Source organism: Rhineura floridana, chromosome 1, assembly GCF_030035675.1.
Source record: "Rhineura floridana isolate rRhiFlo1 chromosome 1, rRhiFlo1.hap2, whole genome shotgun sequence".
Taxonomy (NCBI): Eukaryota; Metazoa; Chordata; class Lepidosauria; order Squamata; family Rhineuridae; genus Rhineura; species Rhineura floridana.
Genome location: NC_084480.1, coordinates 158,569,293 through 158,592,171, shown reverse-complemented (window position 1 = coordinate 158,592,171; position 22,879 = coordinate 158,569,293). Strand labels below are relative to the sequence as shown.

The window sequence follows — 22,879 nt, the reverse complement described above, 5'->3', positions numbered from 1 at the left end:
GTGCCCTAAGAGGGCACGGAAGAAGGTTCTTAATAGACTGCCCTTGTCATCATACTATGAGAGGAGTATGCCCTCTATCTTGGTCTTGATCCACTATATCTTGTGTTTATTTGTCAGGAAAAAAAAATGAGATTATTGAAATGATGGGTACGCAACATGCTGAAATCCATGTTAGGCTTTTGTTGCTCTGTACAACAGACTAGATAGTACTTATTCATTTATTAATGATTCAGTGGAAAGTTTCCAAAATTCTGTACCATTTTGCTACATTATGTCTTTCTTTTGAAGGATGGAGACACAATTTGTTGCCGTCCCCAAATTGTAAGCATGAATATATAAAATATGCATGCAAGGGTTAATTATACACATGACATTCACCCATGTGCCTGGTAGCCATTTTGTGAAATGAAAAGCAGGTTTGGGACAGAGTAGTTTTGAGCGGAGAAGAAGTGCATGGAGGGATCTCTTTAACCCTTTACCCAGCCATTTACCCACTCCAAACCATGGTTTCAGTTGTTTTCCCCTCCATTGGTTTCCATCTATTTATAAAGGTTAACTTATGGAAGAGCATGTGGAGAAAATAAGCCAGGGGGCAATTTGGAGCCGGAAAGTGGCAGACAAGGGAAGAGTTTACACATGCTCTCCCATTTCTGTGTTCAAACCTGGCCCATCTCCAAGCTATTTTTCCTTGAACAAAATGATTGTTAGGATTTTGTATGTAACACGGGGTCTACTTAAATTAATAAGCTTCTTGGCATGGATTTGGTTATCTATTGCATTGAGCCTGTGGCAGTGAATCTACAGGCACTGCGTAGCTGAGCTGATACCATGGCTTGGTATATTCTATTGCTCAGGCAACAATGCAGGCTAGCCCTACAGAAGTAAAATCTTACACAAGGAGCAAAAGAAAAGGAAGAGGTCCTAATTGAGGCATGGAGGATAGTGGCAAGCAGGCTGAAGGAAGGATCGGAATAAACAGTGGTCTGTGAAAGTAGAATCTGAAGGAAGGAAAGATGGAGAATTAATGCTTGAGGAACATGGCAGCAAAAGCAAGAAGGCTGTGGGACCAGTTTAACCTTGCTATGATCCACCAAGGTAATTCTTTTCATACCCCTCTCTGTTTGGTATTTTTGTTCCCTAGGTCTCCCTTCCATCCCATTAGGGAAAAATGGATTCTTATATCATATCTGCCCATTGGGGATGTTTCCCTGGGAATATTATGATCTAGCTCCAATTCTGTAGACTCATTTTACATCTAGTGACTAGAACAGATCTCCAAGACACCAACTGGTCTCCAGCATATAAGAGTCTTGGAGTTATAAAGGAGAGCATACAAAAGGGCCAGGAGTACAAGAACCTACAGGGCCATTTCAAATTGTTCCATCCATTTCTTCTTCAGCTCCCGTGTCTTGAAGTACAGTTCATAGCCTGAGAGACCATTATGCTCAATTAGGGAAAACGTGTGAGTCCACTGGGAAAGGAAGAAAGAAAAGAAAAAGAGGAACAACTGATGAGCATAAAATCTTGGTTGGGGCATATTGATACAGATTCCTTGTTTTCCTCACAGTTCCCTTTGGGAGGAAAGTGAAACCATATGAAATGGAAGAACAGAGATCTGTTCTTGGAATGGTGATGGCCTGCTGAATTAAAGCAAGACCTAGTTCTCTTTCTAGGGGAGGGGAAACCCATGCCTCCCATGCCCTTCTCAGCCTTCCCAGCCCCCAAACGCATACCCAGATGTTACCTTCTTGTTGTCTTTTTCTACCGAAGGATCATCCCGAACCTGGTAGCTGGACAAATCAATAAATGTCTTCATATCATAGGAATCCCCTTTCCGCTTGCAGATTAGCAGGGCTTTATCCAGGAGGAAAGCATACCTGAAGGACATTTTTACCTTGAGAATTTTAATCAAAGCTGAGATATAAGAAGCATGCATTTTATAAACGTCCTTAGCTGTGAACTAGGTCCTAGACTCTCCTGCCCAAGCAGCACAGGTGTCTTGATATCACTGAATGTAGTAAACAAACCACCTTGATTTGTTTCCCTTGGGAAGCTTTGGATGTACACCTCCCAGTGGACTCATGGGATATAAATTAAATAATAAATAAATAAATAAAGATAGTCAACGTTTTTATTTATTTATTTATTTTATTTGTATACCGCCCCATAGCTGAAGCTCTGAGCGGTTTACAGCAACTAAAGTTGAGGTTTTATCTATGCATATGAGAGAAACCTCCGGCCCTACTCTGCACTAAGTGGCATGTCTGGCTGGGCTCATAACACACACTAGTATGCAACCAATAATCCGCCACTGAAAAGCACAAATGATGAAAGCTGTTAGAATTATGGAGGTGTACATTTTGGTGCATGATGGGACTGGAAGTAGCCCTCCTGTGCCTAGAGAAAACAGCTGCAGATAGGACATGCAGATAGGACATGCAAAAACCAAACAGTGGTACTATTAAGGAGTTTGTGGGCCAAGAAAATACTGGGCTGCTGCAACTATGTTATGTTTTTATGGATGGAATTTAAGACATATTCATTGATTGTTATTGCATAGAAGGTTCATGAACAAGGTTTATGCAGAAATAGGTAACGGGTCAGAATATCTTCCACTGATTCATCAGGCCAATTTTTAATTATTTTGTTCATTAGCTGCTTTGAGTTACTTGTACTATAGAGTCTATTTTTTAAAAATAAAATAAATAATAATTGTTGGTGTTCTATTGTAAAATTGCTTCATGAGTTTTATGGGAAGCAATTCATAAAAGAGAATTCTTGTATCTATTTTTGAGCAGCATTGAATCTGCATTTTTGAATGGACTTTGAATCTATGACTGTACCTATAGTTGGTGGGTCTTTGGGGGGCATGAATATATGTGAATAGCTTTACAAGCACATTGTATATTTTCTCAGGCATAAACTAGACATGTACCAGTTGAGCATATCTTTCCTGACTTTAAAAAAAACCAAATAAAAGCAGCCTCAAGGGGAATGGGGCAAGGGCAGTGGGAGACAAGGAGAGAGGGTCTGAGAAAAAGGGTTGCTTAGCCCTTCACCATCTGGTCAATTTTCCACTCTAATTTGTTCCTCACTTGTATAGAGCAATCAAAATTAACATGGGAAAAGCAAGCCTGAAGCAGCCAAACAGGACCCAAGCCCTCAGTGCTGTTGGAAATGTTGCTGCCATGACCTTTTGGGTGAATTGTGTGGAAGAAGGTGAGACTTCCAAAGGAGAGGGCACTCTTGATGCCTTCTCTACAATAGTAGTCAAATTTTCTTTCCTCTGTGGACCATCTTAAAACTTCTAGGGTCATCCAACCATTCAATAAAGTTCTTTTTCTTCAGTGCTGACATCATTGTTAAAACTAGTGCTATATGATGAAAATCATGGGGCCATTGAGAAGTGTCCATTAAACTGGTAAATTTATAGGGAACAATGAATAGACTGTACCAGTGCCATATTATGAAAATCACTGACCCTAGGTCAGGTCCTTTTTAGCCTGTTCTCTAATTTGGCCCTGGTCAAAACAGTGTCTCTTTCCACTGTCAGGAAAAAAAAATCTAGTGCAGGGCCAAGTACGGATATCCTTGTCTTTTCTGTAACCTTTCTGTGGACCACTTGAATTCAGCTCATGGACTACTAGTGGGCCACAGACCACAATTTGAGAAACCTCTTTACTACAGGATATGCATGCAATCACCTGTCCATTTTGGAGCGCTTTTCCCCACTGATGATCTTGAGCTCCCCGTCAATCTTTGGCCTCCCAAAATGAGCCAGGGATTGTGTCTAGAGAGAAGTGGAAACAATGTTTCTTACAAGAGGTATACTGGCTGCATGTGGAACATACTTGCTTAGGACTAGCCCTGGGCTGCAGAACTGGATCTGGCCACCCGGCCAAATTGTTATCTCCCTATTCCTGCTGGACCATGTTTGACAGGTGGGTGGGGCCATAAAGTAACCCATTTTTGTCTGTAAAGTCTGAAACCAAAGCGTGTGGGCAAAGTCAGAGCTTGTGGAGCCTCATATACGGCACTTCATGAGACCTGACCTGATCGGCTGAATTGTTAGAGGTTGCAAAGCCAGGCCACAGGTTGTGAAGCCAGGTGCATGGGGCTTCACAAGACCCAGTGATCAGCGAGTTGTGCACAAAGCCTCTTTTGGCTCAGCCACATTTTTATGATGTCAGGTGGGAATGGCTTGGTCAAAATGAGCTCATTGGTCAGATTAGGAAGGCCTCGAAAGCCTAATTAGAGGCTCCCATTGCTGGATTAGCTCATCCTCTTCTAGTAGCTGCAACTCCAAAATACCAGTGATGAAGGAGTTAGGGACAAGCTGCAGATTATAATAAAGCTTCATGAATGCACCTCTGTCTATTTAATTTTTTCCAAATAGCAACCATGTGTGCCCCAGTTTGGATCAGGCCATGGTGCAGGGAGAGGATGTTGTTTTCCCAAAACTACTATTTGCTCTCCTTTGTTCTCCTCCAGAGGCATCCAGCTGCATGAGAAAATGAATGGAGATACCAAATGGAATGAACCAGGGCTAGTAATGAAATGGACAAGCAGTTCGCCTTGGAGAGTGGAGCAAATGTGTCAAGAGTGGAGGACAAGGACAAGAATGAAAGGTGGTAACTGGCAGAAGTGACAGCAGCGGAGAAAGGAAAGGACAATGCTTTGGAGAAAGCTGGTACATCAACAGACTGGAGGTCATGGACAGAGCAAGCAGAATGTTGTGAGTGAATGAGGACTGCCTGCAGTGCTGAAGGAGATAAGGTGATCACACAGAAGGAATTGCACTTCAGGAAGGTAAGAAACAGAGCAGCTGTTGGTGAAGACACAATCAAATGGATTTGCAAGGCAGTGGGGGTGGAGTCTGTCCAAAGAGGGAGATGGGAGGAGGAGACAGGGAGCAACGATCAGAGGGATTATCAACATTAGTTTTGAAATCACCAAGAACCAAAATGGAGGTGCTGTCAGAGAGTCAGTCAAATCAAATCAAAGTGTATTTGCGGTCAAAGACCCATAAAATCGGTGGTTAATATACAATATTTGGAAGTGTGCGAATAGAATTTAAAACAAAATAATAGCTAATACAGAGTTAATACAAGAGTATAAAAGGAATTTAAAGTACTTGTTACAAGAATAAACAAAATGGTTGTTCTCAAATATCATCAAGAAATCTGGTAATTAGAATTTCAATGTTAATACAATCACTTTAAAAGGTTTGAATGTTTAAGCTGAGCTACATACAGATATTTGGCTACTGCTCTCGTATATTGTTCGTTCAGACCGCTCAAGAGGCATATTATGAGCTCCTTAGAAGATTTACTAGAATATTTTTCTATAATTGGAAAAATATAGTCATGACGTTCCCGAGTATATAATGGGCAATCCAACAAGGTATGCGAAAGCGTTTCCAGTACCCCCTCATTACACAAACATAAGCGTTGATTATACGGAATTCGCTTATATCTACCATCCATTATTGAAGAACTTAAGCAGTTAAATCTAGCTTTTATGAACATATGACAGTATTTAGGAATTAACTGATAATTAAGATAGCTCGGGTACTTAAGAGGATCAAAAGATAAAGCATGGGACAAGGGTGAGCAAGTTTTAAAGGCTGCTGCTGTATCAGTTTGTCTGTCTATATCTTTTAGTCTGGAGCATATGGTATTTCTGGCAGTAGTTACGTCAAGAGAAGCTAGATATTGTAAGGAGAGACCTAAATGGGAGAGTTTATCAGAGTAAGATGACATCCATCTGGAAGTGAACGAGTCTTCCCAGATTTTAGCTAAGTATCCTGGTATTTGGTTGTATGCAAGTTTACACCAATAATTAAAGGCTAGTATCCAGGCCTTACAGCCGATCGAATTTAAGCAAACTTCCAATCTCATCGCTGCACTCGGGACGCAATTTGGTAGTCCTAAAATTTGGTGCAGAAAGGTCGAAAGCACTGCTTCTAAGGATGGTTTAAAGGCAGCAATCCAAAGAGGGACCCCATATAACAATTGGGGAATCATCTTTGTATTAAACACTTGTATGGCCGCCAAAATACATTGTCCCCCTTTAGTGAAAAAGTATCGAATGATATTTTTTGTTGTGTTTCGGGCTGTCATCATTGCCCCTCGTATATGCGTAATCCAGGAGAGGTTTGACTGAAACGTAATGCCCAGATATTTATAAGAGGGTACCTGGGCAATTCTTTGCCCATCTATTAACCAGTTGAATATTTTTAGTGACTTGGAGAAGGCTACAATTTTTGTTTTACTATAGTTAATGGTTAGTTGGTTTTGTGCACAATATGCCATAAAAGCACGGAGCAAGCATTTTAGGCCGATTCTGGAGAAGGATAGTAAGGCTATAGAGCATCAGCATAGAGCAATATTGGACATCTATGCTCGCTAATCTTAGGAGAATGGAAGGAAGGGGAAAGACAACTATTTCTCATATTGTTAAGGAAAAGGTTGAAAAGCAGGGGTGCTAAAACACAACCCTGCCTTACACCTTTCATAATAGGGATGGAATTAGACAACCCTCCTTCTATGCCACAGCGAATTCTGAGGGAGGTGTTTTTGTGTAGATTGTAAATAAGAAAGAGCAGTCTTTTCTCGATCGTTGTACTCGCTAATTTGTTCCATAGGATATTCCTAGGTATCGAGTCAAAGGCCGCTCTTAGATCCACAAACGCTGTGTATAAGCCACTGCCCACTTGGTTCCTGTACTTTTCCGCCAGATGGAATAATAGGGCGCAGTGATCAATTACCGAGCGACCCCTTCTAAACTCAGCCTGTTCGCAGCCTAGAATGTTTTCTTCCTCTATCCATGAAACCAGTCTGTTTTTCAGATAGATAGCATATAATTTTCCTATAACGGAAAGCAAACTGATTGGTCTATAGTTATTAGGGTCTTCCCTGGGATCTTTTTTGCAGATTGGTATGATTATAGCTTCACTCCAAGCCGGAGGAATAAGTCCTGAATTGTTTATTAATGTAAATAGATTGGCCAAGACCGGAGCCCACCAATCTTGATGATTTTTAAGTAACTCTGGCGGTAGGTTATCTCCTCCCGGTGCTTTTGACGCTTTAAGCTGAGAAATTAGGTCTATTATTTCAAGATGGGAGACTGGATTCCAAAGTGGCACCGATTTTAGATCAAAGATGAATGGGTTATTTGATGTTGTGTGTAGTTCATTTTTCTGCGTTGCTATATAGTGTTCTTCCCATATATAGGGGGGGATATTACAGGGAATGTAGTTTGTGGGCCTAAGGTTTCCAGATACTAAAGACCAAAACTTTTTTGTATTTTTAGATTTAACTGCTTGTATTAGAGAATTCCAGCCTGCCTTTTGGAATTGTCTCTTTTTGTTTGCTATTATTAATTTATATTCATTTTTGGCATTATAGTATTCCGAAGGAAGCTTTATTGAATTGCAGTGTCTGTATTGTAGGTATAATTGTTTTACATGTATTTTTACTTGTTTGCATTCCTGGTCGAACCAGTGGGGCAAATGCATATTAGATTTCATTTTTTTATCATAGGAATTGGAGACAATGGAATTTAAAGTTTCCGTAAGTGAAGTATATGAAGATAGCACCTTTAAGATACTAGTGGTATTGCTTAGTTGGGATTGTAGTGCCTGTGCAGGCAGGGAAACAAGAAACTCTGCTACTTTGGAAGCTATAAAAGAGGACCATTTGTGTCTTTTATGATATTGTTGTGCGGGATTAAATGACAGATTATAATTCCGCTCTAGTCTTATTTTCTCATTTATTCGAATTGCGCAGGTTAACGGCAGATGGTCACTGTCTTGCCTAGTGCCTATTGCAAAATTATCTATAGCCTTGAGAAGTCTGAGAGGAATTATTATGTAGTCTATGACACTACTTCCTCTGTTGGAAATAAATGTGAATTCATTAGAAGACCCCCAAGTTTCTAGTCCATTTAGTGTTACGAAATCACGATTCCCTACCATACGGGTTAAGTAAATGCCTGAATAGTTTACTCTGTTGTCTTTAGAGGATCTAGCTGGGTGGTTGACAAACCGTTCCTTATCCTCACCCCCCCACAGTTTAGATGAGAATAAGGTATCATTATTGGAGCCAATTCTGGCATTAAAATCACCCATAAAAATTGTTAAAGCCTTCGGGTAGCGGATCTCCAATTTTAGTACATAGCTGTCTAGTTCTTCCCACATTTGATCAGTTTCTGCCCTTGCTGTGGAAGGGGGAATGTAAACATTAAACAATAGCAGAGATAAAGACTGAAATGTAAGTATTACCGCTATAGCAATATTTTTACAGGGAGTTTGTTTAACCAATTGCATCTTGAGTGAGGTAGAGAGTAGGATTACTAGGCCACCCTTTGCTCTGCCTTTTCCTTCCGCTGATGCGTGGTATGCTGGGAGTTCTATAGAAATGTATCCATCCAAGGTTATTGCTGACGTGATCCATGTTTCTTGGAGGCAAATGACATCAAATTTATGTAAATAGCTATTCATGTCAGGGTTGTTAAATTTTGAGGCCCAACCCGCAATATTCCATGAGATACATTTTAGGGGTAAATCCGCCCCAGATCTTTTTCTAATAAAGAATGCAGAGGGAGGACTAGGAGATGGCATTAAGTTCTGTGGCCTAGCTGCTGTCTCTAAGGCGGGTCAATGCATTACTTCTATTTGCTCCAGGAAGCCAGTGTGATCAACAAATACTACTCCTGACTGGTTAACTGTATGTTGTTTGATGTTATTTCTTTCCTTTGCTTGCACTGGCATTATATCCGGTGAGCTGTGTGGGGACTGCCTCTGTGTTCCTATGTTATTCCTTTCATTTTGGTCACTCAAAAGATGATGGATTAATTGATAAAGTTTGTCAATGATCAGCGTGCGTTCGTGGTTGGTAGCTGAGAATATAATTCCTTAAGATGTAGTTCCTCAGGGATTAATTCACTTAATAAAGATTGGAGATTGGGGCACCGCAGGCAATACCGACGAAATCGGACTCAGTGTCTTATTATGTTGTTTGTGAGATCCCAAATTATCTGTAGTGATGGAGGAGACAGTCACAAGCGAACAGTCTTGAGGAGAATTGATTTGTATTAGAGAAATAGGCAAAATTGAATTGATGTAATATATCTGTAAATATAAACCTCTTTTTTCAAATTTTTCTCTTATTGAATATATCCGGTTGACATCTGCTGTAGAATGAAAGGTGATTATCATGCGAAGGTAGTCAGAGTTCGAAGATATATTAAGCAATGACCTAATGTAATTTGTATTGTGTAAAGGTTGCATCAGTTGGGAAAACCACTTATCCAAGAACGCTATACTTGGATTTATAAGATTACCTCCTGAATATTTGCGCTTATAAGACACTGCTAATTTGTTCCTTTGCAGAACTAGATTCCATGGTTGTGCTTGCATATTAATAGAGAGTACTCTTGGGTATGTTCCTGGCATTTGGAGTGACGACTCCAGGGTGTTATCTGTGTTATCAGTTCTGTTCGGTGTGTCCGAGCTGATGTTATTGCTCTCTTGGGCAGTTATTTTCACAGTCTTATTTGAGTGACGTTTGTTAGAAGAAGTTGAACTTTTTGAGTCTATAAGTTTAAATAGTGGCTTAAAGTTCATTTTGTTGTTAAATGAAGATTTGGTATTTGTAATGTTCTTAGTTTTCTTAGTCTTTCTATTATGGTTTAAAGTTCCATTTTTAGTGTGCTTTTTCTTTGCTGACTTCTTGTCTTTTTCCTTTATGTCTTTCTGTTCTGGTCCCTGTTGTTTCAAGTTGTTAGCAGGAGATATTAAAGACCTCAGTCCGTTTTGCTCCTGGGAAAGATGAGGACCTAATGCATTCACTAAGGTCGTAAGTAGGTTGTTTGTTTCAACGAGAAAACCTTTGACAAGACGTAATTCTTCTGAGATGAGGGCATGCCAACCTAAAATGGCGTTCGTAGAAGCCGGGGGAGGGGGAGTAGATGATTGAATGTTTGCTTCAGGGCTCAATGTAGGCATGGATGTTAATTCACTTTCAAGAGAGTCCAGAGTAATCATCTCAGAGAGTAAGTGATGTATCAAGGATGGAAACGAAGGTTGAAAGGAGCTGGGGGTTATAGAAAAGCAATACATGCAGAAAAGTCTTCTCAGGTCTGAAAGGTGAAGAATTTCTGAAAAGATACACAACTGGATATGGCAGGCAGTTCCTTCAGGAATGATAGACTTCATCTTAAGGAAAGCTTTTACAAACTTTGGTGGAGATGATACCTCATTTCAAAACAATAGAATCATATACATGCCCAGGCAGATGACAAATGTAGGAGATGGTAGGAGCATAGGAAGAGACATATTGCATGTTTTGGGGAAAGAAGTTCTGGAGTAAGTGTAAAAAAGGGATGAAAGATCTGTCAATTCCACTTCTCTCAGTTTCTCATTTTTCCAGTCTTAAATTCAGATCTCCACATTTCTGCAGCATTTCCATTTTTTCCCTTTTAAATCCTCATGAAGATTCTTCAGCATTTTAGAGCAAATTTCTCCTAATAAAAACATTTTTGTATGTAGTTTTGGCTAATGTACACATTTTTGCAAGCAATTTCTTCTCATGTAACGCATTTTTGTATGCTATTTTCACTAATAAATTTATTTTTGTGCACCTTTCCCCCAAATATATGTATTTGTGTAAACATTGGTTAGTTGGAGATCTGCATTGCAAAATTTGGGTAAGTGCAAATTTTGAAGGATGGCTGCGTTTCGGTTCTCATATTGTTTTGTAAGTGCGAATTTGATAGATTTGCATTTAAATGCAAACTGAATCTAATTTCTCCCGCATCTCTAGCTGAAGAATATTAAGGAAATGACAGGTTATAACGTAACACAGGACCCATCAGACATTTTGTTCAGTAACATTAAAACATGAAGTAAACAGGAAAGATATGACAAGAGGTCTCCAAGCGGGTAATGTAGCTCCCCCTGCAGCTCAGAGATAGGAAACGCCTCAGCAAACACTTTGTTCCTCCCCTCCTGCTGAGGCTCAGTTCCTTTCTTGTAAAGCTCTAGACATCAGCCTCAAGCACAACTCAGAAAGGAAAACATATAACCATAACACGAGTGTGATAACAGAGAACAAAGTGTGCTAAACACAAGGTCAAGTGACCTGTAACAAACAAACAGAAAGGAGTCATGGCACCTAATGATTCAGTCCCATCCACCATAAGATTTACTGCAAGGGTGGGCCTTGGAGACCACTTGTCATCCATGAAGAAACACTGCTTATGGTAAGAACAAACTGTTTCTTCTCTCATGGATGACAGAGGTCTCCAAGCAGGACGTACTACAGCTGCAGACCTAGGGCTAGCCTAAGGAGATAAGACCTGTTGCAAAACCCTTTGGCCAAACAAAGCCTCTGAGGAGGCGAGAAGGTCAATTTTGTAGTGCTTTGTGAATGTACTAGGCGTAGACCACGTTGCTACTCTACAAATATCTGATATTGGAGCATTTGTGGAATGTGGCAGCAGACCTAATAGAGTGTGCCGTAATATGTAATGGGGATGGCAAGTGAAGGACCTCATAGGCCAAGGATATGCACACCTTAATCCCGCGAGCTATGGTTGCACTTGACACTTCCCCCCATAATAGCTAGGTGGAATGACACGAATAGGGAATCAGATGGTGTGATGGTTTGGTTCTATTGAGGTACACTTTTAGTGCTTGTCTAACATCTAAAGAGTGCCATGCCTTCTCCCCTGGGTGAGAAGGATTAGGGCGAAAGAAGGTAAGACTATTTCTTGATGTTTGTGAAAGGCGGTATTCACTTTAGGAATGAAGTCAGGTCTAGTACGTAACACAACTCTGTTCTTGTGAAATGTACACAGCTGCTTTTCCACTGATAAGGCCTGTAGTTTGGACACCCGACGTGCCGTTGTGATAGCCACCAGAAAGGCTGTCTTGAATTAAAGTAACTTCAAAGAGATGGATCCTAGCAGTTCAAATGGTGCCTTTTGGAGAGCAGAAAGGACAGAGTATGGACTCCACATAGGGAAATGGTGAAGAAGTGGTGGACTGATTAGCATGGTGCCTCAAAGGAACCGCTTGACTAGAGGATACGAAGCCAGGGAGATGGAACCCTGCACAGATAGCACCGATGATAACACTGACATCTGTCTTGTCAACGTGGCAGGGCGCAGATCCATCTGCAGGCTTTCTTGTAGGAAAAACAGCACATCTGGTAGCGCAGCTGCTTCAGGGTTCAGATGCCATTCAGCACACCACAATGAAAAGGCCTTCCATATGCCCTGGTAACTGCAAAGTGTGGAAGGTCTTCTAGCGTCCAAGATGGTGTTCACTACTGCCGAGGACACTCCTGATCTTAGCAATCGTGTGTGCTCAATTTCCATGTGGCCATACGGAGTCACTGGGGGTCTGGGTGAAACAGAAGTCCCTGGTGGAGAAGGTCCTGATGTACCGGGATATTGAACGGCTGAGACATGGTCAACTGCACGATGTCCGAGAACCAGGGACGTCTCGGCCAATACCCCTTCGGCCAGGGAGCCACCAGTGCATCCACTTGCTTGGCCTTGTGACTCAGAAAATGAGAAAAGAAATGGTGTAACTGAGGGTTTGTCTCTGATGCGAAGAGATCTACCTTGCACCTGCAGAATCTTGCCTGTAGCATGTGAAAAACCTCCTCGTTGAGAGCCCATTCTCCTGGGAACATCTGCTGCCAACTTAACCAGTCTGCTGTTACATTTAAATTGCCTTGAATATATTCTGCCTTGAGGGACATTACATGGTGTTCTGCCCAAGACAGCATCACCATCACTTCCGCATGGAGCTTCAATGAGCATGTGCCTCCCTGTTTGTTTAAATGAGCCCAGACTGTTGTGTTGTCGGTCTGTGTCAGCACGTCCGGGTACTGCAGCAGGTTGGAGAAATGGTGGAGGGCCAGATGGGCTGCACGCAGTTCTAGCCAATTGATGCTCTCGTGTGTTTCCCTGGACATCCATCTCCCCTGAACATGGTAACTCTGGCAATATGCCCCCCAGCCTTTGAGACTCGCATCTGTGATGATGACCGATTGGGGGGTTTCAGTAATGGAGTGCCCCTCTGCAAATGAAGCGGAATTGCCCACCATTGCAATGATTCCTTCACCTGACCTGTCAGGAGAACACGTCGGTGTTTGCAGTGTGCTATATCCTCCTGGAATCGAAGGAGGAGACACTGCAGTGGGCGAGAATGTAGATGTGCCCAAGGTACAATGCCTATAGCTGATGCCATCATGCCTACTAGTTTGGCAAGGACCATGACGTCTGCCAACCAACAGTGGGATATCGCAGCAGCCAGGTTCACAATCTTCTGAATCCTCTCGCTCGACAAGTAAATGAATTGATTGATTGTATCTAGCGTTGCCCCCAGCTGTTGAATCCACTGTGATGGATTGAGTTGGCTCTTTTGATTGTTTACTAAAAACCAATGGTCTTTTAGGTGAGCCAACACAATCTGGATGTCCTCCTGAGCTTGATGAACCATTTTGGAATGAATGAGGAGATCATCCAAATAAGGATAAACATGTAGCCCTTGCAACCTGAGGCTGGCCGCTACCGTGACCATGAACTTGGTAAACACCCTGGGGGCTGACAATAGTCTGAAAGGCAGTGCCTTGAACTGATAGTGAATGCCATTGTAATGAAATTGAAGTAGCCGGCGATGTGCAGGGAATATCGGCACATGTAGATAGGCCTCCCTGAGGTCTATGGAAGCCAGAAAGTCATGAGGTTGAAGGGCCTCCCTTATTGATGACAAGGTCTCCATCCTGAATTTGTGTGGAATCACAAATTGATTTAGAAATTTTAGGTCGAGTACCGCATGCCAGGATCCATCCTTCTTCCCCACTAAGAAGAAGACTGAGTACAGCCCTGAGCAACACTACTCTAAAGGTACTTCTTCTATTGCTGAGATGTCTAGCAAGTGATGAATTTCACTTGACACTGCCATGAACTTCTTGGTGGAACTGGAAATCAGAGAAGGAAGGAACCTGGCCGGTGGATACTGCAACAATTCTATCTTGTATCCATCTTGGATTACTTGCAGAATCCATTTGTCCTGAGTGGTATCTCTCCATCGGTGGAAAAACTTGTTTAACCTTCCTCCCACTGGTGGCAGCAGAGCTGAGTCAGAAATGTTGCTGATTCTGACATCCAGGGCGCCTTGACTGGGAAAGTTACGGGAGAACAAGGATTGTGGAGATTTTTGTGGGAATCTTGATCTGTTCCATGAAGGACGGGAATTTCTGAAATCGGGTCCTCTCCCATTAGATCTGAAAGCACGAAAATTGTGCAGAGACTGGAAGGAAACCGGGGGGGGGTGCCTATATAAGTGCCTGTCATCCCTCTATTGTGATGGCATGGTCTTTTTCTTGTCGTTAGACTCCACTAAGACCTCCTTTAGTGCTGTATCCCCAAACAGTTTTGAACTAGAGAAAGGGACCAAAGCTAGATTTGCTCGAGGAGAGGCATCAACATCCCAGTGTGAAAGCCATAGGTGCCTATGAGCAACTACTACTGCCACCATGGCTTTGCATGAGAACTGGATGGAATCCATAGTAGCATCTGCAATAAACATTAAGGATCTAGAAACCTTCAACAAAGTTTTCCTCAACCTAACAGGGTCTTGATTTGTGTTGTCTAATAGGTCCTCCACCCACAACAGGGTTGCTCTGGCAAAAGCAGATGTGGAAACAGATGCTCGAATCACCAGTGCATTAGCATCATGCAATCTTTTAAGGACTAAGTCTGACCTACGTTCATTAGGGTCCTTCAGCTGCACGTCCCCTTCCCGGGGAAGTAAAGCACACGACAGCAGAGTGGAAATAAGGCGATCCACTGCTGGAGTGCGAAGTTGCTCCATAACATCTGCTTCCAAAAGATAAAAGTTGTTGGCATAATAATACCCTTTTTACATTGAAGCGGGGTGTCCCATTCTGATTTCATTAATGCTTTAACTGAGGCTGGTAAAGGAATACATCTACTCGCACTCGTAGTAGCAGGTAAGACCATAGCACTCTTAGAGGGAGGTTGCTGTAGTTGCTGTTGATCAGGTGTCAAATCAAGTACAGCCAACACCTCGGCACACAAGGGAGGAAAATATAAATCTATAAACAGTCTAGATGAAACCAAGTCCTCACGACCTAAGCCCTCACTCCATTCACTTTCGTCCCATAAATGTTCCTCTTCCACATCAGGGAGCTGAGACTCATCCTGTAACTGACGGGTGGGAGCCATAGCACAGCACAAGCCTCTGGTAGCTCTAAAAGGACTTGGTGATGCTCTAGCATCCTGGTACTGCCCTCCTGCAAGCCTCTTTGCCAAGGAGGAATTTGGTTGCGTATCACATTGGCCAGGGGAATGGGGACATTTTGAACCTTCCCCTCTGGCTAGCTCAGCAGCCAAATCACCTATCATGGCATTCTTGAACTGCTGAAGTACCTCAGGCGTAAAAAGTCCACACAGCGGGGTTTGCAGGTGTGGTTGCAGTAAGAGCAAATTGGGTAGTGTGGAAAGACCCAGTTGTGCCGACCCACCAGGAATTGATGTCATCATCTCTTCCTCCTCAGAGGATAGGGGTTCCACGTTTTGAACGATGCTTGAAGTCAGATGCAGAGGATCTGGGGATTGAGCCCGACTGCCCCCTTCTAAAGTCCCCGTGGTGGGGGTTACTGCACCCCTTTGGGGTAAAAATATGGATGTTTGTTCTTCACTGTGCTGACTAATGGTGGGGGCTACCGCTCCCCTATCAGCGCTGTGCTGTACGATGGCAGGGGCTACCGCTTCCCTATCATCAGTTATAGCGGGTAAATTCACCTCAGGATGGAAGGAAACTACTGCTTCCCTATGCCTGGCAATGGCAGGGGCTTCTATTCCCTTAGTTATGGAGAGATCAGTGGAGGCTATTGTCTCCCAATCTCCAGACCTAGCTGGTGGGAAATGCTCCATAGCATCCAAAATGGCAGGCGCTGTTGTCAGCAATGGATCTAAAATGATGGGCACTGCTGAAGAGCCGCTCACCAAAGCTCACCTCAGTCCTGTAGCACTCACCCGCTCCAGTAATAACATAGCACCCTCGGCCTTACCTGTGCATGGACAGTTGACTGCCACATAGCTGAAAGGGCCCCCTTGAGTGGCCTCGTCAGAAGCTAATGAGGTTTGGTGATAAGAGTAGTCATAAGCACACCCTGGACTTCAGGAAAGCTGATTTCAATAAACTCAAAACAATTGTAAGTATGGTTCCATGGCAAGCAACCCTATTGAGAAAGGGAGTCGAAGATGGGTGAGAGTTTCTAAAAAAGGAAATTCTAAAAGCGCAATGGCAAGCAATTCCAACAAGGAAAAAAGGGAGGAAACAGCAGAAGAAGCCAATGTGGCTTCAAAAAAAGCTTAGAGATGACCTGAAAACAAAAAAGGACACATACAGGAAGTGGAAAGAAGGCCAGGCCACAAAGGAAGAGTACAGGTAGGTATCACGGAACTGCAGGGATGGTGTAAGGAAAGCTAAAGCTGAGAATGAGCTGAGGCTTGTAAGGGATGCTAAAAGCAACAAAAAAGCTTTCTTCAGGTACGTCCATAGTAAAAGACAGAGAAAAGAAATGGTGGCACAGCTACTCAATGAGGATGGAAATATGATAACAGATGACAAAGAAAAGGCAGAAGTCCTCAATTCCTACTTTGGCTCAGTCTTCTCCCAAAAAAGGGTCTATGACCCTCCTGGGAAACATGAAGTAGAAGGGCAGGATGGGAGCTTGAGCTTTGACAGACAAACAGTCAAGGAATACCTAATCAATTTGAATGAGTTCAAATCAGCAGGGCCCGATAAACTGCATCCTAGAGTATTGAAGGAACTGGCTGAAGACCTCTCAGAACCACTGTCTATTATCTTTGCGAAATCATGGAGGACTGGTGAAGTGCTGGATGACTGGAGGAAAGCTAATGTTGTCCCTATCTTCAAAAAGGGCAAAAAAGAGGAACCAGGGAACTACAGACCAGTCAGCCTAACATCAATCCCTGGAAAAACTCTGGAGCAGATTATAAAGCAGTAAACCTGCAAGCACCTTGAAAACAATGCAGTGATTACTAGAAGCCAACATGGATTTATGAAGAACAAATCCTGCCAAACTAATCTTATCTCATTTTTTGATCGGGTAACCTCCCTTGTAGACTGTGGGAATGCTGTGGACGTAATATATCTTGACTTCAGCATAGCTTTTGACAAAATGCCCCATGATATTCTGATTAGCAAGCTAGCTAAATGTGGGCTGGATGGAACAACTATCAGGTGGATTCACAGTTGGCTCCAGAATCGTACTCAAAGAGTGCTTATCAATGGTTCCTTCTCAAACTGGGCAGAAGTAATGATTGGTGTATAGCAGGGCTTGGTCCTGGGCCCAGTGCTCTTCAATATTTTTATTAACGACTTGGATGAGGAGGTACAGAGCATGCTTATCAAATTTGCAGATACAAAATTGGGGGGCATAGCTAATACCGTGGAAGATAGAAACAAAATTCAAAGGGACCTTGACAGGCTGGAGCATTGGGCTGAAAACAACAGAATGCAATTCAACAGGGATAAATGCAACGTTCTACACTTAGGAAAAAGAAACCAAATACACAGTTATAAGATGGGGGATACTTGGCCCAGCAATACGACATGTGAGAAGAACCTTGAATTGTCGTTGATCACAAGATGAATATGAGTCAACAGTGTGATGTGGCTGCAAAAAAGGCAAATGCTACATTAGGCTGCATTAACAGAAGTATAGCTTTCAAATTGTGTGAAGTATTAGTTCCCCTCTATTCAGCACTGGTTAGGCCTCATCTTGAATACTGCATCCAGTTCTGGTCTCCGCACTTCAAGAAGGATGCAGACAAACTGGAACAGGTTCAGAGGAGAGCAACAAAGATGATCAGGGGACTGGAAACAAAGCCCTGTGAGGAGAGACTGAAAGAACTGGGCATGTTTGGCCTAGAGAAGAGAAGACTGAAGGGAGATATGATTGCACTCTTCAAGTACATGAAAGGTTGTCACACAGAGGAGGGCCAGGATCTCTTCTCGATCGTCCCAGAGTGCAGGACACAGAATAATGGGCTCAAGTTGCAGAAAGCCAGATTTCGACTGGACATCAGGAAAAACGTCCTAACTGTTAGAGCCATACGACAATGGAACCAATTACCTAGAGAGATAGTGGGCTCTCCGACACTGGAGGCATTCAAGAGGCAGCTGGGCAGCCATCTGTCGGGAATGCTTTGATTTGGATTCCGGCATTGTGCAGGGGGTTGGACATGATGGCCTTATAGGCCCCTTCCAACTCTCCTATTCTATGATTCTATTTTTCTATAATATGCAATCATATAACTTGCTGGGAATTCTGTACTATATCATCAGAATCACTTATTACTTTTTACTGTTTCCATCTCCTTTGTATAAAATTAATGAATTCACTATATTTTCCTTTTTCCTCTTTATCATACTGATGTGATAGATTCATACAAACAATTGTAAGGATTTGTTATAACTTATTGCAAGTCTTTGAAAAATGGAGAGGGGCGAAAACACAAAAGAACAGCAAGATGGAGAATTAACTTCAAAGGTAAAGCAGCAGTAGGATGTGCATGGCTGGGTGCGCAGGGGCCTTATCTGGCAAAAAAGCCACCATCACTATGACCTTTGCGGCGAGTTCTGTGGGAGGAAAGACTTTGGAAGGAGGGGGCATCAACAGTAGGGATGGAATGATCTGTCAATTTCATTTCTCTCCGTTTCTAATTTTCTAATCTTAAATTTCGTTCTCAACATTTCTGCAGCAATTTGTGATTTTTAAAAAAAAATCCTCATGAATATTCTTCAGCATTTCAGTGCAATGTTCTCCTGACAAATATATTTTATGCAGTTTTGACTAAAGTGCCCATTTTTGCAAGCAATTTCTCCTTATAATGCATTTCTATGTTATTTTCACAATACATTCATTTTGTGCATATTTTCCCCACATATATGCATTTTTGTAAATATTGCTTGGTTGGAGAACTGCATTGCAAAAATTCGAATAAGTGCGAATTTCGAAAGATGACTGTTTTGATTCTCATATTGTTTCAGAAAATGCAAATTTGATAAATTCAGATTTAAATGCAAACTGAATTGAATTTCTCCCCCATCCCTAATCAATAGAGGCAAGGTGTGTTGCTGTGGGGAGGAAGGGGAACCAAATGGTGGGCTTTAGCAGTGTTCTGGCGATGCTGCAAACATGTGTGCCATTTTTGCACTTTCTGGGATTTTTCAAGTGCTATGCTTCCCCTCCGCTCCTAAGTGGTAAAGGAATGGCCGTTGTTCCACCAGAGTAGTAGAGTATACCCCCTGTGTAACTGGTGTAATTATCTCACAAATGTTCAGTCCCTAAGCCCCATCAAAATCTCTTGCAGCAACACTCACCAAGTTCTCTATGGAGAGCTGGAAATTAGTTATTTGTTTCAGTGTTTCATTGTCCCTCTTGACCTCATTCACACATTGAGCCAGATCCTAATACAGGAAGTAATCAATGAGATCCGTATTCAGTAAAAAAAGATCCATCCAGTATGATTGGAGCAGTTGCCCAAGATCAAAGAGAGGAGCTTAAAAATCATGACAGCTAAAAAAACAAACCAACCCACACTACTAACCCAACTCATTTATTGTTTCAATTCATTTGTCACAGTAAAATTTTCCAAGTTGTTGTTTACAACATGAAGCTCTAGAAAATGAATGTTTTCTTCATAGACAAGAGTATTGTAATTTCCACAGCCATAATGGCAACAAAATAAAAATATAAGGCTCAGAAGGATTGGCCACCTTAGATGAAAACCTGAAACTACCCTGAAGAAAAAAGTGAAAATATATGGTTTCCCCCCTGCCCTCTCATATGTTGGTTGACAAATGGTAATGGGGACTGGGGTCTTCCAAACTTCTTCTCTAAGAGGCTGTAGAGGGTTGGAATGCTATCCTCAGACAGCCTAGATTGGTGTATAGCCTCTGCTTTTCACTGGAGCCCAGAAATTCTAAGGCTACAAATATGAAGTGTTAAATCACTCTGCCGGGCCCTAGAATATATGTCTTACCCGCATAGCATCTAGTGCTTGCCTCAGATTCTCCTTTTCTGTTGGATCCACCGTGTATTTGGTCAGCTCCTGGAGGGAGGGGGCAGAGGAAAATGAGCAAAAGTCTGCATTTTAAAACAGGGATAAAACAGCTAAGCTCACAATGTATTTATATTCATGTGTCAGCATCACTACTAAGAACTGAAAGCAAAACTCATACGGGGATTTTGCCCACAAGAGTAGCTGAGTCCTGTGCAGAATTTTGATTATGCCAGTGCAGAGGTGGAGACACTACAGGAAGCTCAGTTTCTCTACAGGAGGAGCCTACATACACAGAAGCCCCAGAGATGGGGATGTTTTGTCTAAGCAAAACTGAGGATTCTCAGCTTCCAGTTTCTCCTGGAAGAATCTGACTACTCACTATGCTTCACACATTTTCCTGATCTTGTTTTATCTTCTATGTACACCGCCCAGAGAACCTTTTTGGCTTAGGGCGGTATATAAATAAAATAAAATAAAATAAATAAATAAATAAAGAACCCTAGAATTGGCTCAATCTAACTGGAACGTCTCCAGTACAAACTCGGTGAGAATTAATGGAGGCTGCACTAAAGATGATTATATCATATTTTTTCAGAGAAATATTCCTCCTTCCTCTTCCCTTTCCCCCTCTCTGGCATGACACAGTCTGATAGATGATTGATACCTGCAAAAGCAGATGATATTTCAGCACTCGTTGCATGGGTACCATGAGGAGGTCACGTAGGCTGAACCGGCCATTATTGGCTCGTTGTGAACACTCCTGGAAGGGAGAAATTGGATCTGAGTTAGGGAGGTAGAACCTTAACATGCTTGCCATGAGCCTGCAAAAATAATGTAGTCTTATAGAAGGTATGCAGTGCTTTTATTAACTTTCTGACTCCTTTCCAGCAAAGAGAAAAGGCTACACTTAAAGTCAAACTACACTTTAAGCAACCGATCCATGGTAAGATCTCCTGAGCTTTTCTTTCTTTTTCTTACTTTGTCTTTACTTACAACGCTAGCACCGGGCACCTGGGGGCAGCTGCTGGGGTCATGGGATCCAGTGTCCAGGCCTGTCCTAGGCCCCCTGTGGTGGGCAGTTTCAAGCCACCATTTAAAATTTCCCATAATGCTCTAATGTGGTTCCTAATTTTTCCTCCCCCAGCCCACTTAAAATTGCTGTGGATCACTTAATGGTTTTTCTGTCTGGTAGCAATTGTAATGGGCTGTGATAGATGTGGCATGATTATTAATTGTATTTTAATTGCTTCTCTTATTTCTTATAAATTACTGTTTTGTACAGAATTCAAATTGTAGTACAATATAAGAAATAAGAAAAGCAATTAAAATACACTTAAAATCAATATATTTTTAATTAATCTTTATTATTTTTTAAAAAAATAACCAATAAAATAGTATAAAATAATACACATCATATTGCTTATAAAGATTACATTTTGATTATCCATAGTAAATTATTAACACAATATTCATTCATACATTAATACTTTCCCCTTTCTTTCCTTTCCTGCAGGATGGTTGAATATAATTCCTATCCTTTCATTTGGTGGACCATTTAATAATAGCATCACGTATGACTTTGGCAGGGGGATCATTGTAACTTGTACATTTATGTAATTAATAAAATCATACCATACTGAAATGAAATTAGTCCGTTTAATTTATCCTTGTACTCTCTTTAAATTATCTGTTAGTTTTTCTGGTAGAGCTATATCCCAAACTGTTTTATACCAAGGATCTATATTTGCTCCTTTACAATCTTTCTAAAATCATGCAATAGTAATCCTCGCTGCTACCAACAAAAAACTTACTAACTTCATATTTTTAATATCAAGATCTTCATTCAGAAATACACCCAATATTGTTAACTGTGGTGTCAGTGTGATTTTTTTATTGTATTATCTCTTCAATCTCCTTAATCACAGATGCCCAAAATTTGCAATTTTTGACACTCCCACCACATATGTATATATGTGCTTGTTCTTTGACACCTTCTCCAACACACTGAAGATATTCTTGGATTCATCAACACTATTTTTCTGAGTGTCAGATACCACCAATATATGATTTTCAGAGACAGTCCTCTATGTTTGCTGCTAAACTATGTTGGCTGGTATAGTTTGGTGTGGTAGCTTATTCTATCGTGTTACCCAGTCTTCTCTGTCTATTTCAGTTCCAAGTTTCCTTTCCTACTACAGTTTTAATTCTGATGTATATCCTCCTATATCATCAACCACGATTTTGCATGTGTTAGATGTCAGGCCCTTTAAATCCTTGGAATATGCCAATATTAATTTCTCAAATCTGGTGAATCTACATGTTGCAGCTTCTTTTATTTTTGGATTATTCATATTTCCCCCCTTTTTTCCCCATAATAACCATGGGAGTGGGATATCTTGCAGTTCATTTTTTAACCTGTCTTCTCCAATGGGCTTTCTGTTCATACAAAAATCACAGAGATTATATGATCCTTTGGCACACCAGTCCTTAACATCATACATATGATTTTTATATCAATATGAATATTTAATATGATGGATGTGTCATCTTCAGTCTTCAACAAGAAATCCACAGACATGACTTGGGCCATCTGAATGAAGCTTATGGAACACTGGTGGCCTACGGACCACAGTTAGGGAACCCCTGCCCGCAATGCTACACTGGGTGCGCCAGGGCTTTGTCAGAAATGTAAAATGGTAGCTGCCCAGCTCCAATCAAAGGTCAGAGGGCTGCCACT

General features: G+C 41.7%; 1 protein-coding gene and 1 long non-coding RNA gene across 8 annotated transcripts in view; one reads left to right on the top strand and one right to left on the bottom strand.

The window, feature by feature from the left end:
* The window catches only part of VAV1 (vav guanine nucleotide exchange factor 1), a 141,004-nt gene that overhangs the window by 31,194 nt on the left and 86,931 nt on the right, over positions 1-22,879 (bottom strand). For all 6 annotated transcript variants that reach the window (XR_009764428.1, XM_061639412.1, XM_061639393.1 and 3 more), the window contains 6 exons: positions 20,807-20,902; positions 20,122-20,190; positions 19,460-19,546; positions 3,705-3,790; positions 1,745-1,877; positions 1,362-1,471 (listed from right to left, as the gene is read on the bottom strand). Coding sequence is in view for 5 of the 6 variants with exons in the window: in XM_061639412.1 (XP_061495396.1) it covers positions 1,362-1,471; positions 1,745-1,877; positions 3,705-3,790; positions 19,460-19,546; positions 20,122-20,190; positions 20,807-20,902 (581 nt within the window). In the remaining variant the exon portion in view is untranslated. The remainder of the gene's footprint in view (positions 1-1,361; positions 1,472-1,744; positions 1,878-3,704; positions 3,791-19,459; positions 19,547-20,121; positions 20,191-20,806; positions 20,903-22,879) is intronic.
* Positions 1-22,879, top strand: part of LOC133390617 (uncharacterized) — a 71,811-nt gene that overhangs the window by 20,377 nt on the left and 28,555 nt on the right. The window contains exons 2-4 of one of the 2 annotated variants that reach the window (XR_009764436.1): positions 4,492-4,809; positions 21,031-21,085; positions 21,656-21,773. This is a non-coding gene — a long non-coding RNA (uncharacterized LOC133390617). Of the gene's footprint in view, positions 1-4,491; positions 4,810-21,030; positions 21,086-21,655; positions 21,774-22,879 lie in introns of those variants that run through there. The other variant, XR_009764437.1, reaches the window with a different exon arrangement.